The sequence below is a fragment of the Vicia villosa genome, linkage group LG3, assembly GCF_029867415.1.
Source record: "Vicia villosa cultivar HV-30 ecotype Madison, WI linkage group LG3, Vvil1.0, whole genome shotgun sequence".
NCBI classification, from domain to species: domain Eukaryota; kingdom Viridiplantae; phylum Streptophyta; class Magnoliopsida; order Fabales; family Fabaceae; genus Vicia; species Vicia villosa.
The window spans coordinates 20,224,519-20,234,382 of NC_081182.1; the positions used below are offsets into that span (position 1 = coordinate 20,224,519).

At 35.8% G+C, this 9,864-nt stretch overlaps 1 protein-coding gene across 1 annotated transcript; it reads right to left on the reverse strand.

Moving 5' to 3' along the window:
• Positions 1 to 5,809: 5,809 nt before the first annotated feature.
• LOC131660566 (probable E3 ubiquitin-protein ligase RHG1A) lies at positions 5,810 to 9,435 on the reverse strand. The gene is made up of 6 exons (XM_058929824.1): positions 9,294 to 9,435; positions 7,086 to 8,246; positions 6,893 to 6,943; positions 6,717 to 6,815; positions 6,372 to 6,512; positions 5,810 to 6,145 (listed from the first exon to the last, which is right to left on the reverse strand). The coding sequence occupies exons 2-6, from the start codon at positions 8,214 to 8,216 to the stop codon at positions 5,996 to 5,998; spliced, it is 1,572 nt and encodes a 523-aa protein (XP_058785807.1). The 5' UTR covers positions 8,217 to 8,246; positions 9,294 to 9,435; the 3' UTR covers positions 5,810 to 5,995.
• Between the last annotated feature and the right edge of the window lie 429 nt (positions 9,436 to 9,864).

Below are 9,864 nucleotides of genomic sequence, written 5' to 3' on the forward strand. Positions count from 1 at the left end.
AACACGCCGACTTACCGTTGTCACACTCTCTAACTGCTCATCCTGAACCTCAAGTATCTCTAGGTTAGTTGGCCCAGGTGGTTCTCTAGGAGCGTCTTCCGTTATGATAGGGTGTGACACTCTATAGAATCGTAACATGTAGCCCTCATCACATATCTAGTGTCTATCAACTGTCTCTCGACGATACTCCTCTGATAACAGGTGACTCATGAAATAATCTAGTATCGTTTATAGGTCTCTGCGACAGACATTGGTAGGAGCGGCCTCATAGGGAGGTCTCGGAATGACCTGCATATAGCCAAACTGACTCATCACTCGCTTTGGAAGATTAGGATGCATAAGAGATGGCCCACATGTCAGCCAACCAGAGTATAAAGAGATGACGTCAAACGGTTGCATCTGACGGTGGCCCTCGTATGGGTAGAAACTAACATCATCTGGTACCATACGGTCGAGAGATACTCGAAATGGCTATACATTACCATTCCCTCTATGTAGAACAAAAGCAGCTGCATGACGCTGGTCCTCATTGTACTGTGATGCAACTTCCCACCCGGAGATGTGAGGGAAGTAGAAGACGATTCATCCTTAAAAATGTTTCAAATACAATATTAATAGCATGTATAAGAAATAAATTATATATATAGATATATATTAGTAAGAAGAAATTACCGTAAAGAGAGTGCTGCACCCCGTCAACATCTTTGTCTTCCAAAAACAACCCTCATCTAGCTTCAAGTACAGGTAGACCAAACAGGTGGCCTCCTAGTTGTACTCGTGAATCGCAATCAGGCCTGTGAAGTACTTGAGGTATACGACATCGACATATATAGCACTTTTGTCCACAAACATGGGCGTTCAAACCAATAACAAGAGGTAACACCTTAATGCGCAATATCGGGGGTACTCAACCTGTTAATCATCATCCTCGGCATCCTTAGCACCCTTCACGTGATCAATATATAGTATTTACAAAAATCTAATCGTGCAAGCACCTCTAGTGCGAGCCGCCTCCTTCAACACCTCACTAGGTTTTCCCCAATAATCTAACCATCATCTCAACCCATTCCTTCCGCCCGATCCTCTCGTGATTCAGTAATTTCCCCTTGATGGGAAAATACAGTAGGCATGCGACATCATCCAAAGTGATGGTCATCTCATCTATAGATAGGTGGAAAGATGCATGTGTACTATCATTGACACCTTATTCACGTCGTGGGTACATCAATAAGACATCCTCCTGACCACCATCTTGCTAGGAAGACTTTTGATACAATGAGTTGATCCCTTACTCAAACCATCGGCTCTGATACCAATGAGGGACCATCATGATAGGAAGCATCCTAGTTTCGACAAAGACTCACCCAAACAAGTGTGAGAGACACCACATATTCACCGAAAACCTTAAGGCATTAGTTACATAGGTCATCCCACTTATAAAGTAACCAACTTCCAATTTTTCAAGCAATGTGAGACTTCTAACTCACTTGTTTTTCAACAAACATCATATATTTTTAATCTAAAATTTTCATATATTGTTGAACCAAAATCTTACTCCTCTACTATTCTTGATCCTTATTAGCAAAAAGTTGTCCAAAGTGAGATTAAATGTCTTATTGATGACAATAATTAGGATCTAACCATTATTCATTCTTACAAAAATCCATTGGTCGTAAATGAATATTCAAACTAAAATGTATTGCTTACGGAACTATTGAAAGATACAAAACTCGCTTAGTTGGCAAAGATTTCAACCAAACAAAAGGATTAGATTATCTTAAAATATTCAACCAAGTAGAAAATATAACTACCATTAGACTTCTTCTATCAAAAACAAAATCCCAAAATTGGGGTTTACATCGACTACATATCAATATTGCATTTCTTACAGTGATTTAGATTAAGACACTTTCTTCATAGTCTTCCTTGGTCAAAACGTATCTAACAAAAACTTGGGTTGTAAACTAAATAAATCCATCTATGACCTTAAACAAGCCATTAGCTAACCTCCATCCTCATTGATCATAATTCTCATCAATTTAAGTCTGACTACTACCTTTTGCTAAACAAACTCCCACCATATTCACTGCTATTTTTGCTTAAGTTCATGATTTATTAACTATAGGAAACGATCTCTCTTGAATTCTCGTATATCAAAAATGTTCTTGATATAAAATTTAGCGTTAAAAATTCTTAAATATTTTGTGGGCTTTAAGATTGCAAAATCCTCCCAAAGCACCATTCTTTGCCAAAAAAAAGGAATTTCTTATCTCATCTTATGTATATGAAAAGCACCCTATAAATTTTAAAAAATGCTCCTCAATTTTCGGAGATGTATCTTCAGACGCAACTTTATTTATTAAACGTTATATTCTTTTGGAGATACATCTCCGTATTGCATCAGAAAGCATTCGAAGATGTATCTTTGTATTGCATCAAAAAGCATTCAGAGATGTATCTCCGTATCTAGTGCAAACAATATATTCTAAGTAATTTTAAGTGATTCTCAAACAAAATAGTCAGAAGGTATACTATGATGAATTCGACAATACAAAGGATATTCATAAAATGACATATATAAAGTTATAAATCAAGAGTACATAAATCCAATCCAAAATTTATAACTAAGTTGATAGATAAAATACATCCCAAAATAAATCCAGAATACAAGTACTATAATATACGGTGTATGACGAACTCGAAATCGGCCTCGTGCCCCATTGTTCATATGTTGCCTCTTGTACAACAGTGTCTCTCGAGCCTCCGCCATCATGGCATCTACAACTTCCCTCGCCTCAGTGCCACCCAAAAACAGTCCTTTATCGATACATGTTTGCCCAATCTCCATGATACAATGACATCTAGACAACACATCAACAACATGATATGCCCTAGCTTGCTCCTCCTCTAGTATCTCTTGATGAGCTGGCCTCGGTGGATCTCCAAGAGCATCCTACACTAAATAAGGATGTGACACCCGAAAGAACAACTGAATGTAACCGTAAACATAACTCCAGTCACTCTCAACTATGGTACTTTGTGCCTCCTCTGGTACCAAATGATTAAGATAATCATCAAACATAGTATCCATGTCTTTGTGTTTTACAGTGAGAGGAGCAGACACAAAAGGATCTTTAGGAATGTACTACATGTAGGCAAACTGAGACATGCCGCGCTTAAGCAAATGAGGAAATGTCAAACGTGATCTGCAAGCCAACCATCTCTAGTATAAGACTATGTTGTTAAATGGACAAGTCTCATGGTGAACTACGTAAGAATGGAAGTGTATATCCTCTACTACCAAGCGGTCAAGATACACTTTAAACGGCTCTATCGTTTGATTCCCTCTGAGCAGGGAGAATGAAGAAGCACGTGGCATGACCTCAGTATAAGTTGATACACATGACTAATCGAAGATGCGTAGGAAGTGCTGGAGATCCAAGCCAGAAAAGTGTTGGAACACATGAATCATTAATTAGTAACGACGTTGCAACAATGCAATGAAAATGAGACAGAAACAATAAAGTTCTCATTAGTTACCTTCAGTAGTTTGATGATGCTTGTCACTTATTTCGTCTTCCACATACAACCTTCAAATAACTTAGAATACAAGTAAACAAAACAAGTGGGCCCTAGTTGTACTCATGGATTTGCTCAAAGTCTTCTAAGTATCGCATGTAGATGACATCTACATAAGTGACACTCTTTTCCACAAAAATGACAGTGCCAACCAAATACAATAGGTATGCTCTCATAACATACACTCTATGTTGTCCTACTTGCTCGTTATCACAACAATCTACTATGCTCGTTATCACCAACAATCTACTATGCTCTCAGTATCTCATATGTATACACCTTCTTCAAGAAGCTAAACCTAACATAAGCCCCTCAGGTGAATTCGAATTCCCCCATGGCAACCTCTTGGTTAACTCCTAGATAGTCTACCATCAAATCCAACGCCTCGTCTTTGGTAACCTTCCCATGATCTAAAAGTTTCCCCCTGATCGGAAGATGCAACAGACACGAGACATCGTCCGGTTTGATAGACACCTCATCATGTAGTAGATGAAATGATGATGTATCTATGTGCCATCTTTGTACAAATGCATTAAGCATACCATGGTTAACTGTAACATAACAAGTCTTACACAAGTCTTGCTTCTCGAATAGCTGCGAAACTTCTTGAAACCATGACTCGTTAGGTTGGGGCAGGCTAATAATTTCCGCCCATGGTTGTTGGTTTATAGAGGATCATGTTCCTGCATACATAATTTAATAAGAATGAATTCAACAAACATAATTTAACATTACAACAAACATAGGTACAAATGAATGAATCCAACTAAATTTTACCTATTCGTCCCAAATATGTCTAACAACATATGTCTAACAACATGGTCTGGATAAAGAGACAACAATGATAAGTTTGACGGACCTCCACCAAACTCCTGAGGTGCCTCTGCTACCTCGCCTCATGTGTCACTGTTGTCTCATGTGTCGCTGTTGTCTCATGTGCCTAGAATATATATATATATATATATATATATATATATATATATATATATATATATATATATATATAGGGAGCATATCAAGTGAGAGCATTTTTAAATAAGAGATGAGAGGAATAAATATCAACCTTTAGATTCATTAAGAGAGAGAATGTCAATACATTAATGTGACTATTAATTTCTCTCTCTTGATGAATCTAAAGGTTGATATTTATTCCTCTCATCCTCTCATTTAAAAATGCTCTCACTTGATATGCTCCCTATATATATATATATATATATATATATATATATATATATATATATATATATATATATATATATATATGAGATCAAATGACACCAAGGTGTCAAAGATTAATTTGACATCAAATCTCAACCGTTAATAGTATTCAATCAAACGATCATATAAATAACCTATTTTTTATATGAAAAAAATTGACTACTTTTTTTTTTATTATTTTATTTCATTTAATATCACCATTTATTTAATTTTTTTAACGGTTGAGATTTAGTATCAAATTAAACTTTTACATCTTAATATCATTTGATCCTCTTCAACAATATGTCTATCACTTTACTTAATCAAGTTTTAGACATATTCCCAACCTCTCCACCTATGTCATTTCTTCACACTTTTATGCAAACTTGAAATCATCAACATCCATCCACCTATGTCATTTCTTCAAACTTTTATGCAAACTTGAAATCATCAACATCCATTCTAAATTGAGCAAGGGTGTTAACAATAGCTAAGTTATTGTTTAAGTTGTTTAAGTTAATTTTAATTATTGAGTTTGTTAGATTTGTTATCCTAATTTTTTTCATTGGTTGTTATTGCTGACCTCATATATATTATTTGGCGTCACTTTGTGTAACTATAACTTTTTTCGTTAAGTTCAATAATTCTTTCTTCATTTCTTTACAAAGATCATCCCATTATTTTTATTAGGCTTGATTGTTGCTATTGTTGTTACTTAATTACTTGAGGGAAAAAATTCACTACAACTTCGATGTTGCACAATTGGTAATGGATCATTTTACAACTTCGATGATGCACGATTGGTAATGGATCATTTTCAGAGGTGGTTCATGGTGCACCAAATTTAAAGGGGTAGATTGATCTATACTTCACAATACAATGCACTCTCCACATTGTATCTTTTTCCGACCAATGTAGCTTTTCCAGGTGATCCTCGCCACCAAAATAAACACAATCATTAAACAACGCAAAAACAACTAGCTAAGGACATAAACATAAGATTGAATTATTGCACCAGCAGCTTAACAAGATGTTTCAGTCTAGCAAGCCATTGGCTTGTATTATTATTTGATAAATGGTATGAAGATATTGGTTATTTACAAAAGACAAATAACAAGAGGCCAAGAGAAACTGCATTTTGTACAAGTGGAAATCAAAATGAAAAGAAAGAAGAGATAGGTAGAAAGAAATCAATCTCCATTGTCTGGCCTAACAATATCTAGTGGGACGGCGGTGAACTTGACGATGCCACTGATGCTTTGCAAATAGGGCACCAGTTCTTTAGCCGCAGCCATTGCTGTATGCAAGCCATGTGATACTTGTGCTCGCATTTCAGACTCCCAACTTCTTCCTCCGATGCATATTCCTCCTACAAATCATCTTAACTGAATCAGATCAAGTAACTATAACTTCAAAACTGTACATGGCGGCAGCAGCTATGCCATGTCATGAGATTTGACGTAAATTTTTACTAGTAACAAAGGACACTTGATGATTCTTATTATTCTCCTAGTTGATAACAGAAGCAATAACATTTCCATTCAAAAACTGGCAAACTCGAAAGTTTTAACAAAATTAAGAGAAGAAAAAAGTACCTGGCAGATGCTGCATTTGATATCTTCCTTAGATGCACTGTCAGAGTATTGATATGAACTTCTCTTTAGACATTCCGACAGAGCTTCCTCTGTTACAGCTGTGCTCACAGTACCCATCCTGTCTTCAAGAGCCAGTAGTTCCTGTCAATTTTGTAAACTATTGTTACTTCTAATAAATAGGACTTACAGTTATGTTATAATTGTCATACTTTCTTAGTCGCATGCATTCTTAAAAATATGTTCATCTGATTTGAAAACAACCTTCAAATATTCCACAAAGATAGTTGTGAAATCAAACACGCAAAGCAACAAGATGAATTGTGACACCTTGCGGCATTAACAAACCTCGTATGACATGTTATCAATATCCAGTCGCATGTCTCTATGCTGATCGTAGAAGTTTAATCCAGTAAGGAACAAGTTGGACTCCAGTAAAAGAATTTGCTATTAAGACACAAAACAAATTAATCAAATAACTGATATATTAAGTAATTCAAGCAAAAATTTTAATCAAGAAATACCTCGTGTGTCAGCTCGACATCTTGTTCAATCCTCTCAAGTGCCAACAATACCTGAATACAATTTAGAAAACAGTAATTTAGTTCGGAACTTTGACATTAGCGACCATGATGATATATAATAAGCAATTCCTATGTTTAAATGAAAACTACCTCTACAATACCTATGCAATTCCTATGTTTAAATGAAAACTACCTCTGCAATACCATCCATGTTGTAGCGTCGTCGAAAACTATCCCGATTCATGAGAGGATGAGTGAGGCCATATTCTGTAGGAGTTATAACACCGTATAACTCGTCGCTGCTAGTACCTGCTCCACTGTAAGAGCTTGGACTTGAAGGAGTCTCCAGAGAACTACGATCTTGTACACCAAGAGCATTTCGATTGCCAGAATGAGAGAATGAAGGTACCATGATAAGGGACTGCTGATTAGGTACCACAGGATTAGCATTTCCTTGACCAGAAAGCCTTCCCCTAGCATGACCGCCAATTGATCTCCGTGTCCTAACAGACACTGTGTTATTGTCTGGCCTATCCCTGTGAGGGGCATTTCTAGATATTCTTGAATCAGAGATAGATATGCCATTTCGGGAAACAGAATTCCGTCCTTCACCTGAGGGCCCATTAATTTTTTTCCCTCTAGCTGTAGAACTACTTTCCCCTTCACAATTTCTCTTTTTTATGGAGTCATTTCTTCTGTTAAGATTTGAATCTGATGGTGCAGAACCGGCAGGGACAACATCGGAGACAGAGTTGCATTTGAGGTTTCTTAACCCATACCTACTGGTACCAGCACGTGTCCCAGGACCCGTGCTTTGAACTTCTTGACTACGTAATCCAGGTTTTGGATGAAAATTCCTCCTAGATCTTGTATTAGATGCTACACTAGAACTCCCTACTTCTTGAACCCGTGTTTCATCCTCAGCTTGAAGACCCCTCTTACTTTTTTCAGGTGGGGGTGAGGGCTTTGAAACTTCTGGTTCATCTTGTACGCTACTAGTTTCAGATGAATCTATCTCTATATGAGATGCTAATGTTTTCTGAGGCTTTCTATTGGGTTTTCCTGGGTTACTACTTCCCGAGGAAGTTCTAGAGGAGCTACCAATTGTTTCCTTACCATTTGATGAGAACCGAAATGAAGGCCTCAAAGATTTACCCTTTTCAGACGAACCAATCTGAGAACCTTTAGAAGAGCCGACTTTGCTGCTGCAACCAAGGCGGCTGCATACTTGACCATTTCGAGTGTTTACAGTATCTTTTAACATACTGCTGCCTATCCCCTTTCTGGGGACTATCACCCCATCATTGGCTCTTTTACCATCCATCAATTTTTCAACAGTTTATTCCTTTCAAATCTGTAACATTGGCATGATGTAGATAATCAAAAACTCATACAACCGAAATGATTGTCAGAAGCATTATACTTATATATAAAACTAAGACAGCAAATTAGCATGTTTCTTCATAGCAATGACTTATATGCATCTTTTGAACACCGAGTCACCGACACGACAACACATGTGATATCGTTCAATTTATTCCTTTATTTTTTACAATTATTACCCATGATAACGGGTCGGTGCTTGTGTATGTGTTAGTGTTTCATAGCCACAATTTCGCACTTCAATCAGAACAAATGTAAAAAACAGAATTGAAACAGAAAATCACAAACCAATACATGATCAAACGATAAAGACGAAAACCAAGCGCCAAAAACCGTAATCATCAAACTACAAATCAACATTTTCTACGACGAAACAAAGAAACCCTTTTGCTCAAAATCAATCAATTTTGAATTTTCCTAGACTGAAATAACAATAACTGAAGGAGAAAAAAAACAAAAAGTAACCACATAGCTATGATTGATCATCAGAAAAATTTGGAGGTCGCTTCATTTTTGAAAGGACAAAGCTTTTCATCCAATATTCTCCACACAATCATACCTATTTCACCGCTGAATTTAACCTCAAAACCATAACTAAACTAACAACAACAAAAAAAACTCAATCAAAAATCAAATTAACAAAAATATTAAATAAATACAAACCACAATTTCAATTTCAATTTCAATTTCCACCAAACCTATTCCTAACACAACCAAACACTTCCATCAATTAATTTCAACGAAACCAAAAATTATTTCATCATGTAAAAAATATCAAAAAACAAAATTCAAATTTGCATAAAATACGTATATATTATTAAATTTATTTATTTAATCAATTGTATCATCATGTTATATATAGATATGGACGTGGATGAACACCGAAAAAGTTGATATATACAAAAAAAAAAATCATCGATTTTTCTTTAATTAAAGTCAATAGAAAAAGTGACTAAAAATAGCAGCGTGGAAATTGAATAGAAATAGTTGAAGGAAGAAATTTGAATTTGTGAGGTACCTTTTGGTGAGGTTCTTTTTCTTCTTCTGGTTGTTCTCTGTGTTTGAAGGTTTAGAAGAAAGAGAAGAGAGAGAAAGCATAGAAAGTTTTTAGAGAGAGAAAGCAAAGTCCCGTAAGCAACGAACGAAGGTGTTTAAAGTTTTAATACTAATAATAAATAAATAAATAAATAAATAAATAAATAAATAAATATTTTTTTAATTAATATTTTTTTAATTTTGCTAAGGAAGTGGAACTAAAATTTGTTAGAGAAAGAAAAGGAAATGAAAAAGGCAAAAAAAAAACGAAAAGGGTCATAGTGGCGCCGTCCTGGTTGAAAAGTGAGGGGAAAGAGATGTGGGCCGTTGATTTGAAAAGATGGAAAAAATGGAGGATTAGGATTGAGTGTGATGTGATGGAGTCGAAGAACGTGGTATATTGTGCCGGCGACGAAAGGAATGGAGAATGAGAAGGAATGAATGAATGAATAATTATCGTGTCTTTACGGGATTCGTTTGGATTAATTGAACTGGCAAAATCACGCAATTAAAGGCATTCATTAGTTAATTTGTTAAGTCTTCTTTAAATATTT

Excerpts from the sequence above, each read along its gene's own strand:
- LOC131660566 (XM_058929824.1), bottom strand. The coding sequence starts at position 8,216 with ATGGATGGTAAAAGAGCCAATGATGGGGTGATAGTCCCCAGAAAGGGG. Across the intron at positions 6,816-6,892 it reads ATGTCGAGCTGACACACGAG|CAAATTCTTTTACTGGAGTC; the intron begins GTATTTCTTGAT and ends GTGTCTTAATAG. Across the intron at positions 6,146-6,371 it reads TCAAATGCAGCATCTGCCAG|GAGGAATATGCATCGGAGGA; the intron begins GTACTTTTTTCT and ends GATGATTTGTAG.